The sequence below is a fragment of the Lactuca virosa genome, chromosome 8 (genome assembly GCF_052849685.1).
Source record: "Lactuca virosa cultivar CGN04683 chromosome 8, Lactuca_virosa_CGN04683_v6, whole genome shotgun sequence".
Lineage (NCBI taxonomy): Eukaryota > Viridiplantae > Streptophyta > Magnoliopsida > Asterales > Asteraceae > Lactuca > Lactuca virosa.
In genome coordinates this window covers 57448490-57471605 of record NC_136433.1, presented here as the reverse complement: position 1 = coordinate 57471605, position 23116 = coordinate 57448490, and the positions used below count along the sequence as shown (strand labels likewise).

The 23116-nt window shown below is 38.7% G+C and overlaps 1 protein-coding gene, 1 long non-coding RNA gene and 1 pseudogene across 2 annotated transcripts; 2 read left to right on the top strand and 1 right to left on the bottom strand.

Annotated features, from left to right (window-relative positions):
• Positions 1 to 23116, top strand: part of LOC145130382 (RNA-dependent RNA polymerase 1-like) — a 279840-nt pseudogene that overhangs the window by 173302 nt on the left and 83422 nt on the right.
• Positions 8215 to 8887, top strand: LOC145128383 (uncharacterized). Its single transcript, XR_013716845.1, has 2 exons — positions 8215 to 8393; positions 8506 to 8887. It is a non-coding gene; the product is annotated as an uncharacterized LOC145128383 (long non-coding RNA).
• LOC145128858 (phospholipase D beta 1-like) lies at positions 9947 to 17311 on the bottom strand. The gene is made up of 7 exons (XM_079063643.1): positions 17258 to 17311; positions 11591 to 11659; positions 11366 to 11513; positions 11142 to 11290; positions 10902 to 11072; positions 10652 to 10813; positions 9947 to 10093 (listed from the first exon to the last, which is right to left on the bottom strand). The coding sequence occupies exons 1-7, from the start codon at positions 17309 to 17311 to the stop codon at positions 9947 to 9949; spliced, it is 900 nt and encodes a 299-aa protein (XP_078919769.1).

The window sequence follows — 23116 nt, the reverse complement described above, 5'->3', positions numbered from 1 at the left end:
TTCCTTGGTCAGCACAATAATCAACAAATTCTTTGCTACTGTATTCGCCCCCATTGTCTGATCTGAAACACTTGATTTTCAAGTTTGTTTCATTTTCTACAATAGCTTTCCATTTCTTGAATGTGCTGAAAACTTCAGACTTATGCTTCAAGAAATAAACCCAAACTTTCCTTGTGCAGTCGTCAATGAAAGTAACGTAATATCGGGACCCTCCCACTGAAGAAACTGAAGTGGGACCATAAACATCTGAATGAACTAACTCCAACTTCATGGACTTCGGCGGATGACCAATCTTTGTGAAAGTAACCTTATTCTGTTTACCCATAATACATGGCTCACAGAAGTCAACTGTCACAGTCTTCAGATCTGGTATTCTTCCTTTGGAGGCTAGCATCTTCATTCCTTTCTCACTCATATGGCCAAGTCTTTGGTGCCATAGAGTAGATGCCCCAACTTCTTCAACAGCATGTGCTTCAGCATCAGAAACTTCCACCATATAAAGTGTACCCCGCTTCTGACCTCTAGCAACAACTAAGTTTCCCTTTGTCACTTTCCACTGATGATCACCAAATGTAACATGGTGACCTTCATCATCAAGCTGCCCCACAGATATTAACATCCTTTTCAAGTCTGGAATGAACTTGACATTCTTCAAAGTCCAGTTCGTACCCAAGGTTGTCTTGAGGACCACATCCCCAACTCCAGTAATATCCAGGCTCTTGTTATCTGCTAATCTGACTTTCCCTTTGTACTGCTTAAAATTATGCATTACTTCTCTGGAATGACTAGCATGAAACGACGCGCCAGAATCCATGATCCAGGATTCAGTTGAGTTTTCAACACAACAAATGAGTGCATCATCTTCAGAATCTGCTGCCATATTTACTTCCTTCTTGCCTTTGTCTGCCGAAGGCTTTGGGCACTGATTTCTGAAATGACCTTTCTCATTACAGTTCCAACAGGTAATATCTTTCCTGTTCTTCGACTGACCTCTCTTTCTTGACTTCGATCTTCCTCTACCACCACCTCCTCTGTTGGTCTTTCTTCCTCTGCCTTCAGTAGTTAGAAGACTACTGGAACCTTCTCCGACACTCCTTCTGCGCACATCCTCACCAAGGATTAAATCGCGAATACCTTCGAATGATAGCTTGGCACCTCCGGCTGAACTGCTAACGGCGGTCACTGTGCCGGACCAACTATCGGGTAACGATGATAATAGTAGCAACGCCATGACTTCATCTTCAAATCCAATATCAACAGATATCAATCTTGATATTATTGAGTTGAATTCGTTTACGTGATCTGTCACCGAGCTACCCTCCTTCATCTTCAGATTTACAAGTTGTCGGATCAAGAAAACCTTATTTGCCGCTGAAGGTTTTTCGTACATATTAGACAGCGCATTTATCAGACTGTAGGTTGTCTTCACATTGACAATATTGTAAGCTACATTCTTTGCCAATGATAACCTTATCACTCCGAGTGCCTGCCGATCTAATAAGTCCCACTCCTCCTGCGTCATCTCTTCGGGTTTGTCTTTGGACAAAGGTTGGTGTAACTTCTTTTGGTAGAAATAATCTTCAATTTGCATTTTCCAGAAACCGAAATCTTGACCATCAAATTTTTCGATCTTAACTTTCCCATCTTCAGCCATAGCTCTGATACCAGTTTGTTGGGATACAACAAAACGAGTTAAGTACTTCAAACAAATCGGTAAATGATTTCGGTGACACTAGCGGAATAAAACTACTGAAAAATTGCAAACGAAATTGAACACGATATTTAACGTGGTTCGGTCTAATCTGACCTACATCCACGGGCGAACGAGAGAGAGGGGATTTTATTAACACTAAAGAAAATTACAATCATACAAGGCTTAAACTGCACTTGTAATCTGATCACTCACAATATTGTATCACTCTAATTTTGGCTGCCAAATTTAGACTCTGCACAAAATATCTCACAATATTTTCTTTGGAATTTATCTGCTAAAAAAGGCTTGTTATCTGCTCTTTGTTTTGAGCTTGTGGGATTTTCTTTCTGAATTGCCGAAGGACCTATTTATAGTTGGATATTAGTGCATGAATTCAATCTCCACCAATTAAATAATGCTCCACCAACAATTTGTAAATTCCACCATTCAATTTGTCTGCCAATTGAAGAAAGTAGCTCCATAGCTTGAAATAATTCCACCTGCACATGGAGAAAGTGGAGTTGTGATAGTGATGCAATAATTTCCTTTTGCCACAAACAATTTAATATTGCTTTAGTGGACGTCCAATAATTTCCTTTTGCACCGTAACAAGTGGACTGAATATTAATTCAATTGTTAATTGCTAAGTTACATTTATGGACCTTAAACTCTTAGGAACTTGTCAATTTGTTCATGACTCTATAAATCTTAACAATCTCCCACTTGGAGGCTTGAACAACTTAGCTTTTCTCTGCCATCCAAAACTTTGCGACATTCCTTAGTCACACACTCTCTCTCTCTCGTTCTCTGCCATGCCTTTTCTCAAACTTCTGAAAGGCCAGTTGAAGCCATACAAAGCTTCAACTTTTCAATGGTAACCACCTTGGTGAACATATCTGCTGGATTCTTCGTTCCAAGGATTTTCCTCAGATTTAGAGTTCCATCATTAATTAATTCTCGAATGAAATGGTACCTCATCTGAATGTGTTTCGTTCTACTATGAAACACTGGATTCTTTGCCAAGTAAACTGCACTCTGGTTGTCACAATGCAATACACAATCCTCCTGATACATTCCAAGTTCTGATAGAAAGTTCTTCAACCATATAAGCTCTTTGGCTGCTTCTGCAATAGCCATATACTCTGCTTCTGTGGTTGAGAGAGCAACACTCTTTTGTAACCTGGACATCCAAGTGATTGATGTACCTCCAATTGTGAACACATAACCTGTTGTGCTCTTTCCTGAATCCACACATCCACCCAAATCAGCATCGGCGAACCCTTCCAAGATCACACCCTTTCTTCTGAAACATAGGGCAACCTCAGATGTTCCTTTCAAGTAGCGTAACAACCACTTTACTCCCTCCCAATGCTCTTTTCCTGGATTTGACATGAACCTGCTCGCAACTCCCACTGCATGAGCAGTGTCTGGTCTGGTGCATACCATATCATACATCAAGCTACCAACTGCAGATGCGTAGGGAACTTTAGTCATCTGGTTCTTGTCTTCTTCCGTCTTTGGGGATTGCTTCTTTGAGAGTCTCAACTGACTTCCCACAGGTGTACTTCTGGCTTTAGCATCTGCCATGCTGAACTTTTCTAAAACTTTCTTGATGTACTTAGCTTGTGAAAGTTTTAATGTACCGGTAACTCTGTTCCTGGCTATGCTCATGCCCAATATCTGCTTAGCAGCCCCTAAGTCCTTCATCTCGAACTCTCTGGACAACTGCTTCTTAAGCTTGTTGATTTCCTGCATGTCGGACCCAACTATCAACATGTCATCAACATATAATAACAGGATGATGTATGAGGAGTTGAATTTCTTCAAGTAACAACAGTGATCCATTTCACATCTGTGATACCCACTCCTCTGCATGAAGCTATCAAACTTCAAGTACCACTGTCTTGGAGCTTGCTTCAATCCATACAGACTTTTCTTTAATTTGCACACCAGGTTTTCCTTGCCAACTGTTGGGAAACCCTCTGGTTGTGCCATGTAGATGTCTTCTTCCAGGTCACCATGGAGAAAAGCTGTCTTCACATCTAGCTGCACTAGATGGAGATCTTCAGAGGCTACAATTCCCAAGACCATTCTGATTGTAGTCATCTTCACAACTGGGGAGAATATCTCGTTGTAGTCAACACCCCTCTTTTGTTGGAAACCCTTTACTACCAATCTGGCCTTGTATCTTTTAGTGCCATCAATCTCATCTTTGACCCGAAACACCCATTTGTTCTGCAGTGCTTTCTTCCCTGCCGGGAGCTTGACCAAGGACCAAGTATGGTTCTTATCAAGTGAGCTCAACTCGTCTTCCATAGCCGTCTTCCACTGTATGGAATCTTTCATCCTTAAGGCCTCTGGATAAGATTCAGGTTCACCATTCTCAGTCAACAGCAAGTAATTAGCTGAAGGAGAATACCTTACTGGAGGTCTTCGTGCTCTAGTAGATCTACGAATAATAGGAGTTTCGGTTTCTGCATCATCTGCAACCTCATCTTCTGAACTACTATCCACTGTGCTCCCACTATCTCCAGATACATCAGAGCTCCCACTGCTTCCTGAACTTTCACCTATCTCTGGAGTACTAATAGGTTTTACAACGTCATCGTCTGAGATTTCTTCTAACTCAACTTGATCCTTCTTTTCTGGTTGCTTGTCACCATTGGAGCTTTTTGCAAGTTCATCCTTGTATAGAGCATTCTCGTTGAACACCACATCCCGACTTCTGATAACTTTCTTATTCTCATTATCCTAGAAGCGGTACCCCATGTCATCCAACTCGTAACCTATAAAGGTGCACTTTCTTGCCTTTGCCTCTAGCTTGTCTCTCTCCGAGTCTTTGATTTTGACATACGAGACACAACCAAATACCTTCAAGTGTTTGAGCGAAATCTCCCGACCTTGCCATTCCTCTTCTGGAATCTTGAACCCTATGGGAACTGAGGGTCCTCTGTTGATTATATATGCAGCTATGTTGACCGAATCTGCCCAGAACTTCTTGGGTAAACCTGCATGCAGTCTCATGCTTTTAGCCCTCTCATTCAATGTTCTGTTCATCCTCTCAGCTACTCCATTTTGCCGAGGTGTCTCCGGAACCGTCTTCTGCATTCTGATTCCTTGGTCAGCACAATAATCAACAAATTCTTTGCTACTGTATTCGCCCCCATTGTCTGATCTGAAACACTTGATTTTCAAGTTTGTTTCATTTTCTACAATAGCTTTCCATTTCTTGAATGTGCTGAAAACTTCAGACTTATGCTTCAAGAAATAAACCCAAACTTTCCTTGTGCAGTCGTCAATGAAAGTAACGTAATATCGGGACCCTCCCACTGAAGAAACTGAAGTGGGACCATAAACATCTGAATGAACTAACTCCAACTTCATGGACTTCGGCGGATGACCAATCTTTGTGAAAGTAACCTTCTTCTGTTTACCCATAATACATGGCTCACAGAAGTCAACTGTCACAGTCTTCAGATCTGGTATTCTTCCTTTGGAGGCTAGCATCTTCATTCCTTTCTCACTCATATGGCCAAGTCTTTGGTGCCATAGAGTAGATGCCCCAACTTCTTCAACAGCATGTGCTTCAGCATCAGAAACTTCCACCATATAAAGTGTACCCCGCTTCTGACCTCTAGCAACAACTAAGTTTCCCTTTGTCACTTTCCACTGATGATCACCAAATGTAACATGGTGACCTTCATCATCAAGCTGCCCCACAGATATTAACATCCTTTTCAAGTCTGGAATGAACTTGACATTCTTCAAAGTCCAGTTCGTACCCAAGGTTGTCTTGAGGACCACATCCCCAACTCCAGTAATATCCAGGCTCTTGTTATCTGCTAATCTGACTTTCCCTTTGTACTGCTTAAAATTATGCATTACTTCTCTGGAATGACTAGCATGAAACGACGCGCCAGAATCCATGATCCAGGATTCAGTTGAGTTTTCAACACAACAAATGAGTGCATCATCTTCAGAATCTGCTGCCATATTTACTTCCTTCTTGCCTTTGTCTGCCGAAGGCTTTGGGCACTGATTTCTGAAATGACCTTTCTCATTACAGTTCCAACAGGTAATATCTTTCCTGTTCTTCGACTGACCTCTCTTTCTTGACTTCGATCTTCCTCTACCACCACCTCCTCTGTTGGTCTTTCTTCCTCTGTCTTCAGTAGTTAGAAGACTACTGGAACCTTCTCCGACACTCCTTCTGCGCACATCCTCACCAAGGATTAAATCGCGAATACCTTCGAATGATAGCTTGGCACCTCCGGCTGAACTGCTAACGGCGGTCACTGTGCCGGACCAACTATCGGGTAACGATGATAATAGTAGCAACGCCATGACTTCATCTTCAAATCCAATATCAACAGATATCAATCTTGATATTATTGAGTTGAATTCGTTTACGTGATCTGTCACCGAGCTACCCTCCTTCATCTTCAGATTTACAAGTTGTCGGATCAAGAAAACCTTATTTGCCGCTGAAGGTTTTTCGTACATATTAGACAGCGCATTTATCAGACTGTAGGTTGTCTTCACATTGACAATATTGTAAGCTACATTCTTTGCCAATGATAACCTTATCACTCCGAGTGCCTGCCGATCTAATAAGTCCCACTCCTCCTGCGTCATCTCTTCGGGTTTGTCTTTGGACAAAGGTTGGTGTAACTTCTTTTGGTAGAGATAATCTTCAATTTGCATTTTCCAGAAACCGAAATCTTGACCATCAAATTTTTCGATCTTAACTTTCCCATCTTCAGCCATAGCTCTGATACCAGTTTTGTTGGGATACAACAAAACGAGTTAAGTACTTAAAACAAATCGATAAATGATTTCGGTGACACTAGCGGAATAAAACTACTGAAAAATTGCAAACGAAATTGAACACGATATTTAACGTGGTTCGGTCTAATCTGACCTACATCCACGGGCGAACGAGAGAGAGAGGATTTTATTAACACTAAAGAAAATTACAATCATACAAGGCTTAAACTGCACTTGTAATCTGATCACTCACAATATTGTATCACTCTAATTTTGGCTGCCAAATTTAGACTCTGCACAAAATATCTCACAATATTTTCTTTGGAATTTATCTGCTAAAAAAGGCTTGTTATCTGCTCTTTGTTTTGAGCTTGTGGGATTTTCTTTCTGAATTGCCGAAGGACCTATTTATAGTTGGATATTAGTGCATGAATTCAATCTCCACCAATTAAATAATGCTCCACCAACAATTTGTAAATTCCACCATTCAATTTGTCTGCCAATTGAAGAAAGTAGCTCCATAGCTTGAAATAATTCCACCTGCACATGGAGAAAGTGGAGTTGTGATAGTGATGCAATAATTTCCTTTTGCCACAAACAATTTAATATTGCTTTAGTGGACGTCCAATAATTTCTTTTTGCACGGTAACAAGTGGCCGTTCAATAATTGAATATTAATTCAATTGTTAATTGCTAAGTTACATTTATGGTCCTTAAACTCTTAGGAACTTGTCAATTTGTTCATGATTCCATAAATCTTAACAGATTCATGGGTTATGTAAAGAAGATAAGATTCAAGAAGCGTTAATGTTAATCGGGAAGATGATCAAGATAGGTTTTGAAGTGGAAATCACTACTTACACAATCTTTATCCAACATTTGTTAAAAAGTTTCGATTTTTTTGAAGCCCATAAGCTGTTCAACCAATTGGGTGCTTCAGGATTGAAACCCGATGTTTGTACATACACTTCTTTTATACTCGCGTATTGTACACAAGGAATGATAAAAGAAGCAGAAGATATGATGAATGAAATGATTCAAAAAGGTATCAAACCATGTATACGTTTTTCATCGACGCGTATTGCCATGTAGGACAGATAAACCGTGGTTTTGATTTCTTAAAACGTATGATGGATGCTGGATGTGAGCCTTCACAACATACATACGCAATAATCTTGAAGCATCTTTTGAGGAAAAACTACAAGTCAAACACCGGAATCGAAAATGCCATTCCGGTGAACACCGTGTGGAAGATAATGGAATTCGACGATGCAATCGAGCTGTTTTCGGAAATGGTCAAACGGGGTTGTGAATTAAAAGTCAACACTTTCGATGCGTTGACCAAGGGGTTGTGTAAAGAAAGGCGGTTTGAAGTTGGTGAATCATATGTTGACAAACGGGATTTCTCCAAATGAAAGTATATACACGTCTTTGGTGAATTGTTCGTGCTACTTGAAAATGATTGATAAAGCATTGAGTTTAGTGAACAACATGGTTGAAAACGGGATTTTGGTAAATTAGAGTCGTATAAGTTGCTTATTTGTGGGTTATATGAGGAAGGAAAGCATGAAAAGGGTAAGGAAGTGTTTTGTGGTTTGCTTGATGGGTATAATTCGGATGAAGTTGTTTGGACAATTCTTCTTGATGGGTTGCTTAAACGAGGTTTGGTTAAAAGGTATTTTGAGCTTGTGGGTGTTATGGAGGAGAAAGGTTGTCATCTTAATCGATATACTTATCAAATGTTAGTCGACCAAATGGGTGTTTAAATAAGTTAGATATAAATACTTACAATAAGATCATCATATTGGGATCTTTGGGAAGAAAATTTGATCTAGGGTTCTTTTTTGTAAGAAGAAATGGAGTGGGACCCACATAATGGAGATTGAAGGCTCATGGTTTATCCGATTATTCTTTAAAGCTTGTCCATTTTCCGGTAACAAGTTGTATGTTAACTTTTGTTCTATTGTTGTAAAAAATAAATCAAGAACTCTTTTTATGTTAAAAGAGTGGTTATTTATGTAGCAAAGTTGTTATTTTTATTGCAGATGAAGGTGAAATTTATGATTAGAGAAATTGGTGAACAACTGAACATGGGAGACCGGGTTTCTTTGTTCCAATACTGACAAGATTTTTGAGGTTAGAGTTTGTTAGTTAGATGCGGCTGGCAATACATAATTTTGTGAATTGAAATGGGAATCATTTTAACGCTTAATCTGATTGTAGATTTGCTTTGTCTTTTATGAAAATAGTTTTATATAAGATGTATAAAATTCAACACAAAACGTAGCATTTTTCTAGTAGGTAGATTGGAAATAGATCTCTTGCATTTGTAGTGCAGTTTTACCAGATTGCTGCATGAATTTTGTTATTTTGATGATAATTGGATTGAAATGATTTGATTGATGTTATGAGGAAACAAATTTGTTACTGATAGATGTTATGAAATTACAAAACAATAAAAAGTTTGTGCCTTAAACCGGTAGTTAAGCCAAATTTTCCATTATTGTGTTTCATCATAAATAGATTTAGCCATTTTTTATGTTATATATATATATATATATATATATATATATATATATATATATATATATATATATATATATATATATATATATATATATATATATATATATATATATATATATATATATATATATATATATATATGTTTTAATTATCAATAAGTCATATTTCAAGTTATATATTAAATCAAAACATCATCGAGGAGGAAGCCAAATGTCAAACTAATTCTTTTAATATAAACATTAAACAATATTGTAATTTTAGTCTTTTTACAAAATTAAAACCTTCTTTGTTATTACTATATAAGGTGAAAAACATAGGGCATATTGTACACTCATGAGAAAACACATGTCAATGTTTTCTAATATAAATATTCTTTTCGGTTAATTGCAAATTTTGATAAAAGATTTGTCATGATAATAAATACCTAAATTCACATTACATAATCACAACTTATTTTTTTCATTATAGTATAAGATCCAAATACATGGTGCATACCCAGAATTAGAAAAAATATTTATAATATTTTTTTTAACATGATTTTTCCTTTGGGTGATTATAAGACATGTTGATAAAAGATTTGTTATGATAATACATTATATAAATTCACCTCTTCACTTACTCTTACAGAGTATAATATCCAATTATAAGACGAAAAAGTCGGTCATTTTCATATTTATACATATATTGATGTCAAATATTGCAACAATATTCTGAAACACTAGAATTTGTCCTTTTAACAACACAAACCTTTGATAAAAAAAAGAGGGGAGGGATTCAAGAACCCTAATCTTTACAACATGAATCAAATAGTCAAATTCTCTTGAATCCCAAGGAAGGACCCAATGATTTGACCTCCTACATCCGGAAAGTTCTCGAATGAATCCAAGAAGAGATTTGACTTTGCCATTTCGATCAACTTCCACAGGATACTTCATAAGATGACCATTTATTTCACATATTTCATCTTCTGCAAAGTGTTTCCGGTTGCCTCAGCCATTGACCTAACCTATGCCAAGATGTTAAACATTCAATTGACTCCGGTTTTTCAAAACACTCGCGAACCGTGCCAAGATGTTCCGCCCATAGTGACATTCTGTATTCGTGAACCTTCAAAATCCATCAAACTCTAAAATATCAGTATATCAGTATCAGTCCAATACATGTCAAACACAATCCAACCTATCATGTCATATCATATCACTTTCAGCATGCCAAACACAGTACTACTTGTCGTGTCACTTTCAGAATGCATGTTAAGCACATTACAACTTGTCATGTCATGTTTTACCTGTCCACGTGGATCCGTGAGGTTTTTAGCCCAAGTATTAGGCTATAGGGAGTGGAGGTGTTAAGAGATATGTCAAGGGAGGTGTTAAGAATGTTACACCACTCCCTACCTTATGCTAAGGAGGGTGTTAAGAAAAAGTTGCTAAGGATGTAGCGAAAGGAGAGAGGAGAGAGAAAGTATAAAGGTGTATTGTGATTGGTTGATTTGTATTTTTTTTTATATATTTTAATTTTTTTCCTCTAAAATTAAACCTATTAAATTGTCACACTTCCACTCCCTACTTTTTTTTGTGCTAGACATGCTAAGCTAATGTGGCATAAAAAAAACTTAAAAATCCTATGTGGCAACATGCTAAGAGTGTTACCACTCCTTCTAGCCTGATGAGGTTGATAAGCTCCCATTGCAATTTCTGTGTCTTGAGTTCCCTCCATATAGCATTGATTTATGTTTGCAGAGCCTATAAGTACAAACTCATCATCCACTATCATTCCTTTCGAATGAACATAGATCATGAACCTCCGGCTCTTTCGGGCAAGTCCCTGAAAATAAAAATAAAATATATATATACATAAAATAACTTTCCATAAATAGAAACATTCTTATGTTTCTCAAAAAATGAATGTTAACCTGAGGAGTATTATCAGGGGAATGGCTATGTGAACTATCAGTTGGGTTCAAGGCCTCACGGTTTCCAAGACAAAAGAAATTTGAATTATCTTGTGGCGAAAATGCCTCTTCAAGACCAACCTCCACCAAAGCCTTGTAGATAATTTGATACATCATTTGCATTGTTTTATTCTGCAAATTAATTTGCTTACTTTATTACATTTTACTTTGAAAAATATAGCAGTGCATTGTATTTGTTACCTGCCAAAATAAAATCCTTTGAGTTGCGGACCCCCTGGGGACACCCTCTGGCCACATGGGGATCACAATATACACAACAAACCTTTCTTGTGCTCTGATTTTACTAGCAATCTTAAGTGCAATCTCCATTGGAATCAAATTATTGGCACCTAATCATATATAATCAAATATTAACGTTTAACTATTTATTAATTAACATGATTTTAGAAAGAAATGTTCCTTACCCAACTCTCTGTAAGACTTCCAATTGTATGACGATCCAATAAAATATTGATTTTCAATATTGATGAAATGTTGTGCAGAACGAATGGCTTTTATGTATGCACAATGTATGCTCATATCAATCATCACATTCTTTCCACAGACCAAATTCTGTTCAAATAAGTTTATTTATTAATCATCTATAAAATATAATCCATTTAACATAATGTTTGTTCAAATCTCATCACCTTGGCTGTAGCTACACGTGGATCCTTTGGGAATCCTTTAACAGAGTTTGAATCAATCGAATGGAAAATCTGCATCAATAACAATAAAAATTATGTCTAGTTGTTGAACTTTTTCATTGCAAACCAATCGTTTTTCTTGTTTACATGTCAGAGAATGTCAAAAAAACTATCTTTTGGTAGAAGCATTTTCATATATCCCAAAAATACAGTCTAAAAATTTCGTTTTAATTTAATAATAAAACCACAGTCATCAGACATCTTAGAAAAATCATAAACAATGTGTCTCAGAATATTATAACAACTGTAAAGTAAATCAGAGTATAAACATCCCAGGCTGAACAAATGGTGTGTGTGTACTGCAATCTTCCCGAGCTCCTCTTTTGAAAACTGAGTACCTGAAACCAAAACTGAAAACTGTAAGCACGAAGCTTAGTGAGTCCCCCCAAACTACCACATACCATACACATAATCACATAACTGGGGCCTAGCCCACTGCATCGGGCCCTGCCCGGCATCGGACCGTAATCCGGTACACATATAAACATATCCACAATGCATATAACATAAACACATAACATAAATATAACTCTGGGACTACTCCCAACTGCATCGGGACGAATCCCGACATCGGCTTACCCGGCATCGGACTCCTGCCCGGCATCGGGCTTGCCCCGGCATCGGGCTTACCCCGACACATACACAACATAACATATATCACATAACATAATCACATAATCTGCATCGGGCTTGCCCCGACATCGGACCGAAGCCCGAAACATATAACATATAACATATAAACTAGCATACATCGGGCTTGCCTCGGAACACATAACACATGGCATAATAACTAACATACATCGGGCTTGCTCCGGCATCGGGCTTACCCCGGAACACATAACACACAACATGTAAATTAACATACATCGGGCTTACCCCGACATCAGACCGAAATCCGGAACACATATCATATAACCTGCATGAATCACAAAGACATCACGCATACTTAACTACTTCTCGGGACCGCCTCGGCATTGGACCGGAATCCGGAAACATATAAACTGCATCGGGCTATCCCCGACATTGGGCTTACCCCGACATACTATAACTACTTACACGGGCCGACATTGGTGCCTTAGACCCGTTCCTACTGGAAGATGACTCACCTTGCTTTGCTGATGCTTTTGCTGAAACTCTGCTGGCGGCTAGCTGGCAATTCCTCGAACTGCTAATCCTTCGGCTCCCCGAGCTATCAATACCACATAAACACTTGGTTAAAAACTGAGAATCCTGCTAAGGGCAAAATGACTGTTTTACCGCTTTTGATCTAATTTGAACCATGGACAAGGCCCAATCCTTTTTATTCCTTTCAAACTCATTAAAGCCCATTAAATCCCTAAGTGGCCCAATTTTCTAAATTGGGCCCAACTCCTCAAATGGGCTTTCCTCTCAAGCCCAACTAGTCCTTGGGCCCTTAACAGACTCCTGAAGGCCCATCACGGCCCAACTACTACTATGTCCATGGCTTGGCCCAACCCGAGGCCCAATAATATAAGGTTAGCTGTCTGAGCGTATGCTGAGCGTACACTTCTAAACGCTGCATGTTCTGCTGAAATGGCTTGTACGCTGCGCGTATTGGCTTGTACGCCCAGCGTACTCTCCTGTTGAGCCACTTTCTCCAAAACTGCTTAATCCCTTAAGACACTACGTCCAAACTACAGATCTGAGTCTAATAATCCTTCTTAACCCATAAAGTTGATCACTTGGTGGCTTGCACCCCACCAAAAGAGATCAAACTTGGAAAAATAGTAACTATTTTCATGGAATGGCTAGATCTCTTGCATGGATGCAAAAAGGGCCTTAAAGATTGCAACTTTACTGCTCAAGGGACTCAAATAGCTTCATGGGTGGCAACCCTAAGTCCATAAACGAATTTGCACCATAAAAATCCATTCTTGAAACCAAAAAGGGACAATATCCATGAGAACCTAGATCTATGATGTAGAAGCACCAAGATGAGAACTTTATACCTTCAATAGGCTGGAAATGATGTAAAACCTCTGGATCTACAAGCTCTCTTCAATCTTTTGCTTCATCTCTAAACACCTGCTTCTTCAAAACACCAAACTACTCCTCTAATGGCCATCCAAGCTCCAAAATCACTCAAATGAGGGCTAAGGGTCGATTTGTAGGGTTTAGAGGGATGGAGGCTGAAGATATTAGGGTTAGGTTATGAGATAAGGGGCTTAAATAGGGTCCAAGACCCTAAAATAAGGTTCTGATCTGACTGGAGTACGCCCAACGTACTCCGAAGAACATTCGCGACCACTCCTGGTCAGTGCGCCCAGCGTACTCCATGGTAAGCCCAATGTACTTCCTTCTTCACTAGTACGCCCCGCGTACTCTTTGTGTACGCCCTGTGTACTCGGCTAAGCCTGAAAACCACGAAACTTCTGAAGGCGATAACTTCTTCATTTCAACTCCGTTTTTGACGTTCTTTATATCCACAGAAAGGTGGCGAGAAGCTCTACACATATATTAACTCATCTTCACCTCAAAACATTCCGAACGAAAATAAAAAATTCATAAAGAGGTCGAACTACCACTTTACCGATATACCCGTTGTTCCAAGGTGTGACAACCATCAAATTTCGGTCAAGTCAAAGTCAAACAAAGTCAACTAGTCAAACCGGTCAACTCCATTAACCCTTGTATGATAGGGTTTACGTTATGTAATCACTGTATAATTCGCTATTTTAATGAGAAAACATCATTTGGAAAGTTCATGTGTTTGATTTTCCTTAGCCTTAACAGTGCTAAACAATGAACCAAAGCGATAAAACACTATTACACAATCATCGGGATTGTGTAGGACACTAAATCATGGCTTAACGGGGTCTATGGACCTTGCGTTGCGAAGCCGGACACTCAAAAAGATCACAAACGAAACCTCTCGCAATCTCATTCAAACCCTACTCAAGATTACTTGACGCTAATAGGATCGAAACTCATACACTACGATATAAATTGACGTTAATACCAACATAGTATAGTACAACGTTATAACTATAATCAAATTAAATTATGATACCATATTAAAATCAAATCAAAGTATAATGCTCTAATTAAATTTAAAAGAATCAAACTTGAATGTTATAATTAAACTTCAAATCAAAATAGATTGTTATAATCAAATAATAACTCATCTTTTATAAAACTCCATTTTTATAAACTTTACATTAAATTTTATAAAACTCTATTTTTATAAACTTTACATTAAATTTTATAAAACTCTTATATTAATTATGTAAAAGATGCTTGTGTTAGTGGGAAATTATGAAGACCACCAAAAGCAAAAAGATTATTCTCATGGTCTCCCACTCACACCTCCCATCCACTTTCCTTTCCTTTTTCTCCCAACACATTATTCTCTTCACCACTTAAACCTTCTCTATTCTTTCTCTCACTCTCAATCTCAAAATTTCCTCCAAGAATACTCATATTCCATCCAAGAACAATCTATTATACTCAAATCTTCATCCCTCTTGAAGCATTCATCAAGGTATGTTGTTAAAAGTTTCATATTCATACAAGAAACAAATTAAATCCACCAAAATATCTAAAACTCATTTTATGCATAAACCTGATTTTTCTCAGAATCCCATCAATAAAATAAGAAGTTCTGGAAATTTTCAGAAAATAATTTATTTTTATTGAATTACTATAATTATTGCAATAAAGTAGGGCAATAATTCACATAAAATACTTTTTGCATTCAATAAATTCTGAGAAAATTCTGGGATGACCTATATACTGATTAAACATGATATATGAAGTTTCATGCATTTATATTACCTTTTACTATTATTTATGATTTTATTGATTAATTAATAATGAAATATATAAAAAAAATACTTCCCATAGTCACAAATATCTGAAACTTATACACTGAGCTCTACATCATGTTATAAAGCTATGGTTAATTTTACAGATTTGTTGAGAATCATTTACTATTTTTCCCGAATTTTGTGTTGTTTAATCATTAAAATATTAAATAAATACTAAAACAGTTCAGAAAAATATACAAATTTTACAGTAATTCATATTGTATGCAATAATGATTTCCTAATAATTTCATAATTTTTCAATACTGTTTACTATTTAAAACTATTTTCCTAAGTATTTAAGCATGTAAAAATGCATTTTAATGATTATTTCATATAAATAATTGTTAAAATCTGTAAATAATTATAATTGGGCAAGTTATTATTTTAATAAGAAATTATTAAAATCTGGCCTAAATTGAAAATATAAATTAATTATGCAAAGTAAGTAATTCAATTTAAAATTCATTTAACAAATAAATACCTTAATATTATAATCAAAATGAATTATTGTTAATTCATCTAATATAAGAATATGTGTCTAATTATTTGTATTAATACTCCATTCTCGTTTAGCAGTTCCTAAACCAAAACTATTAATTATATTAGGTTCTACGCCATTTTGACCCGAATCGTCTATCGTACGACACACGCATTTCGTTTTGGGACTAATGTGAGTAATCTACCCCATACTTTATAATTTTCAATACTTTTGGGGTGTATCATGTGGTTCTAATATATTCCAACTTCATTTTATTGTTTTATCACAATTGAGACATTGTTGGGACATTTATACGTGAGTCATTAATTGTATAACTATTGTTTGTTTACGCTACATGTACTTGTAGTGCATTACCATTTTTAGTCTAATCTCCATGACTATGCCCGTATTCTTGAGGTACGTTATGGACAATAATAGCGCTATTGGGTTGACCACCCCGCCTTGGGACGCTAAGGTGATTGATCGCACGTGGTTGAGTGTGTATGATGATTAGATGCTCCATCCTATATATATTTATATATATATATATATATATATATATATATATACATATGTATATATAGGGTGAGGACTTATTGTTGTTGTTATCATTTGTTAATCAATTTTTGATTTATAAACCGTTATCTCAAATACAATTGTTTGCCGACTTCAAAAGAAAACAAATTTCCAATTATAAAGGTTTCAACTTCACAATTTTCTCTACTAAAATTAGATTACTCACCAACTCTCGTAGTTGACCTGTTTTTACCCATGATGCAGATTTGAAGAATGAAGTTGATGAAAAATAGGTTGTGCCTTAGAAATCCACAAGACTATTTAGATTTGATGTAATAAATGTTGTTCATATTTGGATTTGTATTTGTATGTTGTGGATCTTGTTTGCATACTTAGTACTTAATTGAATCTAATCATATTATAACATAGTTGTCATGAGACTTTGAACAATATATCACGCCTCGATCGATTCCGACAAGGATCGGGGTGTGACACAAGGCACCACCTAAACTGCCGGATCACCTCAATCACATCTTCCGCACCTAAATTGGTCTAGATATCTCCTCTCCAAAGGCCCTAAGCCTTATGATAACCCATCTTTAGGCCACAGTCCCGAATTAGAAAAGCGATTCAGAACAAGGCGTTACTACTCTCCCCCACTTAAATTAGATTTCGTCCTCGAAATCACTTCTTACTAACACCCATATCCCAATAAATGATCTGAGGTAAACATCCGTTTATTCTGCGCGGTCCAAGGCCTTCCCAAGGCAGCTGTATATATGCAATAACCTTTCCTATCTCTGTGAAGGACAGATCCTTCGCTGAAACGGCATCTCCAGCCATTCTCAGTGCTGGTCACTTCACTGATACCCACTGAATGCTTCCTCCTACAATATCTCAGTGCCAAACACCCAACACAACGACATGACCAGATAATCCTTCGAGTAAAAGATTCATCCCTGCAACGGTTAGACTCATACGAGAGCTGTGCAACAGAGTCAAACCCTTCCCTACGAGATTATTTAACCCTGCTGAGTGGCGTAGCACCTCTCAGTTAACCAATTGCTCCTCACACAAAATTCCTTGACACTGCTTCTGTCCGAAGATCCTGTTGCCTCTCATCTGCCTTCCGGTTGAACCGAGACCATCCCGGGTCCCAACTATTCTGCCGTTCTCCGGGTCACTGGACTCCCACCGGTTATTAAACCCCAACTCAATCTCTTAGTCGCTCCCAACATCTTCCGAAGAAAACTTCGGCTGTCTAAAACTGTTCTAACCATATATATCTTGACTCTAACCATACATCCCAAAATATCATTATTGCTTGAGACACTGAACTGTCCGAAGCATTGAAATTCCTGAAACACTGAACTGTCTGAAGCAGTATGATGCGCCCTGACTGCCTCCCAAAATCTACCAAGGCCTCCCTAGTCTCAAATTGTTCATCAGTCATCTGAAATACCAGGTTCTAGCCCGGCAGCGGAGCCAAAGGACTCCCTACTTAGTCGCCTCACACGACTTCTGAACGAAATCCTTCTCTGGAACTAGCTGCTTCTAGTTATCTTGTCATTGTGGCCCTAGTGGCTTTCTGATCTAACTGATCGATTCCATACGTCGGATCCCGACATTACCAATCCAGGGCTAAAAGTGATTGCTACACGACCAATTGTAGCCTTATATAACAAGCAACCTGAAGCAATCCATTGCTTCCTCGATCTCAAAACGGCAGTGGCGTTCCTATAGTCTTATCACTGGCTCAACTAGATCTAATCCATCCAGATAATTCCGAAATTTAATCCGTGGATTTCCATATCCTTACTGCTACACCCAAACTGGTGGGTACTATTGTTCCTTCCGTGTCCTAACAACGCGCTCATGCTGTCTACCAGCCAAGTGTATTCTATGGCTACGCCCGCAGTCTCACAACACTCTAGCACTACCTGACTGTTAGTGAATGCTACGGCTACACCAGAAGACTTACAACACTCTAACACTATCCGACTGCTAGTGAATGCTACGGCTACACCCGCAGACTTACAACACTTTCTCACACTATCTGGCTGCTAGTGAATGCTACGGCTACACCCACAGACTTACAACACTCTAACACTATTTGGCTGTGAATGCTACGACTACACCCGCAGACTTACAACACTCTAACACTATCCGACTGCTAGTGAATGCTACGGCTACACCCGCAGACTTACAACACTTTCTCACACTATCTGGCTGCTAGTGAATGCTACGGCTACACCCGCAGACTTACAACACTCTAACACTATCTGGCTGCTAGTGAATGCTACGACTACACCCGCAGACTTACAAAACTCTAACACTATCTCATTCGCTAGTTACCGATCCGAACACATCTGACGTCGAGCATACACACGACCTAACATCCAAAACTAAACCCATGTCCTGACAGGAATCCCCAACCTGATTCCATAAGGCTTGCTAGCAAACATTCCGAGAACGCGATCTCATCATTGGCAAGTTTTTTTTCCGAACTTCCATCTCACACTCTCCTTGAACCATACAACCACATGGGTTATCTTCCTCCCTGACAAGGATGCGAAACTTATCCTAGTTTCAAAACCGTTCCTGCTTCAGAATCCTTGGGTGATTCTCCCCCACTTTGATTCAACTAACGACTTACAACACACGAAACTGGAAGGATTCTCAATCCTCCTCACCATCCCATGACTAATCTGCTAGAAACCACGCTTACCCTTGCTAGTATTCCAATACTAGCTAATCCGAAAGATCACACAACTTCTAAGAATCCGCAGTATACTTCCCGAATTCACAATTAGGGAAATGACCTTTTGCTACTCACTAATAATTCTCGGTATGCAATTGGCATATGACATCTCTCGGAATTATAATTCAGACACAGACATAGGATAACCCATAGTGACACTCACTCAAACCCTTGGAGCGAAAAGCTCTACCATGTAGTTTCCTGCACGTGCTGAACCGTATCTGACCCTGCGGTCTTCTCAAAGTCGTCAGAATTCTTGGGTCTCCTCCCTAGACCCCCTCAATATAAGCAACTGGTCTGGTTCCCTCTTACTAATGTGCTCCAAGTCAATATCCCGTTCTCGAGCTAAAAAAAAGTCATATCATTCAGGGTCTTGCACCCCGAAATACCCACGATCTCCCATTATTATTCTATAGTATGTTCTGATACCTTACCTTCATCAAGTACTCATCTACTGCATACTGAGATGCCATATAAGCTCTTTCCAGAGACTTGGCAGTGATCTACCGCAGTCTCCGTAGTCTGGCGGAGATCTAACAACTCTTGTACCAACTGTTGCGCCTCAATCTCCTGGGCACACTCTGTCCGGAATCTGTTCTAAAAGTCATCTCATGACATAGCATCAACCGCATCAACACTCAACTCACTACCAACCTCTTCTTATCAATCGCGTGCTCTGTACTTCAGGAGACAGGAAGTAAATTGGATCTTGTCCCCTTTTCGAGACAATAGCTGGTACTGAAAGCGTTGGCAACATCTGCCAACCATCTGTTGCTAGCAATGGGGTCCCTAACCCCCTGACAATCTAAAGCTTCATAAACTCTGAATTCCCGAAACATCAACGTACGAGTCCCTATCATGATTGCTATCTCAGTGCAGAATGTACTCGACCTCTCATCACAATCTCTATAATGCCCTCCTTGATCATACTGAGGATCACAGGAGTCTAGTCATTGATAGTGCACGTAACCTCAGATGGAATGAACTCCTTCATCTGCTCATCGAGCTGCCCGACTACAGAGTCTGAGCCTGATCCCTCGTCGACACCAGAACTGCCATCTGGTCTACCTCTAAGCGTCACTATACATTGGAAATATACCATCACGATCATCATAATACTCATCATAATCGAGGGATCTCACACACTACAAGTTCCCTGGGTTCGTCTCAGCCTTCCTTGATTCGAGTACGGATCCTCTGCTTTGAGTAGTACGGGCCCATACTATCTTCCACATCTATCCGTACTTTCCTCAAGAACTGCCTTGACTCCACCAAATCCCCTCTGCTACTACTGTTGCTCTCATGCTAACCTCATCCTAGGCTTGCCCTAGGGTATCCTCTAACTCACTCCGTCTTTAGCTGCTGAAGGACTTCCCAGTAATGTCGACTAGCTACCTTATGAACATAGCCACATGCAATAGAGATCAGATAATCCTTCGAGTAAAAGACTCATCCCTAGAACGGTTAGACTCATACGAGAGCTGCGCAATAGGGTCAAATCCATCACTCTGAGATTATCCAGCTTGTGCCACATGTGTGACATCCCCAATTTCACGACCAGAAAAGACCGATTTGTTTATGCTTTGTTTTATAAAATCAGAGTAATCCATTGATTAAAAAGGGTTGCTGAATTTGTTCCCAAAACAAAATATGATAAAACTTTATCAATGCATTTCTTAAAGAAATGTATTTTTCATTATAAAATATAAAACCTTGGGATGTCATGTTCCGATATAGACCAAAAGCATAAACATTACACTACATACCTTACAACAATTATTCATAACTATTGGTCCTTAATCCCACATCTCTCGTCAAGTCATCCAATTTATGTTCTTGTGCCACTACCTGTAGTACAAAGAAAACTAAGTGGGTCAGGCTTGGGAGCCTGGTGAGCATATAGAGTTTTCAACCCACAATAATATATTTATTATTTATAATCATCAATCAATCGATCAATCAATCAAGTTCCCCAATTACCCATTCCCCATTATCTTCTTTACTCTCAAGGGCCTACCCTAAGAGTCATCTATCCTGTATTCATTCATTCCGAAGTCCCTTACTTTCAGGGTTCTAAGACAGTCAATAAGTCCATAGCTGCCAATGCTCGTCCGTAAAGCACTAATTCCATAGCTGCTAAAGTTCGTTCATCGGGTACTAAATCCATAGCTACCAGGGTTCTTTATTAGGCACTAAGACAATAGTTGCCAGGGTTCTTTGTGAGGCACTAAGACAATAGCTGCCAGGGTTCTCTCATCGGGTACTAAATCCATAGCTACCAAGGTTCATTCATCGGGTACTAAATCCATAGCTACCAAGGTTTATTCATCGGGTACTAAATCCATAGCTACCAAGGTATATATATATAGAAGGTACTAAGTCCATAGCTACCAGGGTTTATCTATCAGGTACTAAGTCCATAGCTACCAGCGTTTATCTATCAGGTACTAAGTTCATAGCTACCGATGTTGTTTATTAGGCACTAACTCTATAGCTGCCTATGTTTACTCGTATCATCTTCCATCTCTCATCATTCTTTTACCCATGTTCTACCCAACATATTTGTAGATATAAATTACATGCACAATTTAAATCATTTAAAAACCTGTATAAAACATTCATTCCACACCTATCTCAAATAGGAAAACAATCTATAAACACATAGCACGTATTTCATAGCAAATACTTCGTGTTTCAGTGTTAGAAGAAAGTAACTTCACACTCACACTCACACATATCATATATCTAATACATTCATTAATACTTGTATTAAAATCGTGTATATGAAAGGGACTATACACTCACCCATATCATATATCTAATACATTCATCAATACTTGTATTAAAATTGTGAATATGAAAGGGACTATACACTCACTTGATCAGAAGATGATTGGACAACACTACGACTCTTCAAATAGTATTCTTCGGTGAAATCAGAATATCTCCAAACACCGGGCTTCTCGCAGGCAGAGCTTCGGCTCGGAAACTCTTTTCTTCTCGGGATCTTCGAGGCTTCAGGACCCGATTTGGGTCTCGGGATGATACCGGGGCTTCGGGGGTGCTTCAAAACGACTAGAGAGGGTTTAGGGAGTGAGAGAGTGATGGGAATAGCAACTTTGGCCGGCTGTCCCTCGATTTCTATTTATAGGGCCATTTTTCAGTTCTCACGTCGTGAGCTCGATCGTCACTGCGTTCGTCACTTGTCCACTTGAGTCTGCCAGCTCCGGAAGGGTCAAATCTCAGAGTTCACGTCGTGAACACAGTGTTCACGTCGTGAATTCTGACACAACTTTTGGGTTCGCGCCCCGAACTTCAGAAATTCATATCTTTCGTATACGAGCTCCGTTTTCGACGTTCTTTATATCGATGCGTAGGTGAGATTATGCTCTACAACTTTCATTTAGACTACGTCAGCTAATTTTGACTTTATTTTTATTATATTATTTTTAGTAGGCCGGGACAGGAAAACTCCGTTAGAAATTCATAACTTCTTCGTCCAACGTCCGTTTTCGCCTGTCTTTCTTTCGTTGGACTACTATCGATGAGATCTTCGATTCTCATTTAGATTTTTTTGGCTAAAACTCACTCGATCTCAAATCGAGTATTCGGGCTGCATACCGCTAAGCTGAAACTTAGAAAAATCATAACTTCCTCATACGAAGTCAGATTTGGACGTTCTTTTCATGCACACTCTCGGTTTAACGAACTCTACGACTTTTGTTTAGATCACTAAGGCTAAATATCGCTCTAACGTAAATTTACGATTTACGTCGCGCTGTGTCGTACCGGTTCCGTCGCGAAACTTCGACGGGTCATAACTTCTTCGTTATAACTCGGATTTCAGCGTTCTTTATATATTCGGAAACTTCGTCACGACCACTACA

Coding starts and splice junctions, on each gene's coding strand:
- LOC145128858 (XM_079063643.1), bottom strand. CDS start 17,311: ATGGCTGGAGATGCCGTTTCAGCGAAGGATCTGTCCTTCACAGAGATA. Junction 10,814..10,901: donor CCCCTGATAATACTCCTCAG/GTTAACATTCAT, acceptor TTTTATTTTCAG/GGACTTGCCCGAAAGAGCCG. Junction 10,094..10,651: donor GAGCTTATCAACCTCATCAG/GCTAGAAGGAGT, acceptor TGGATTTTGAAG/GTTCACGAATACAGAATGTC.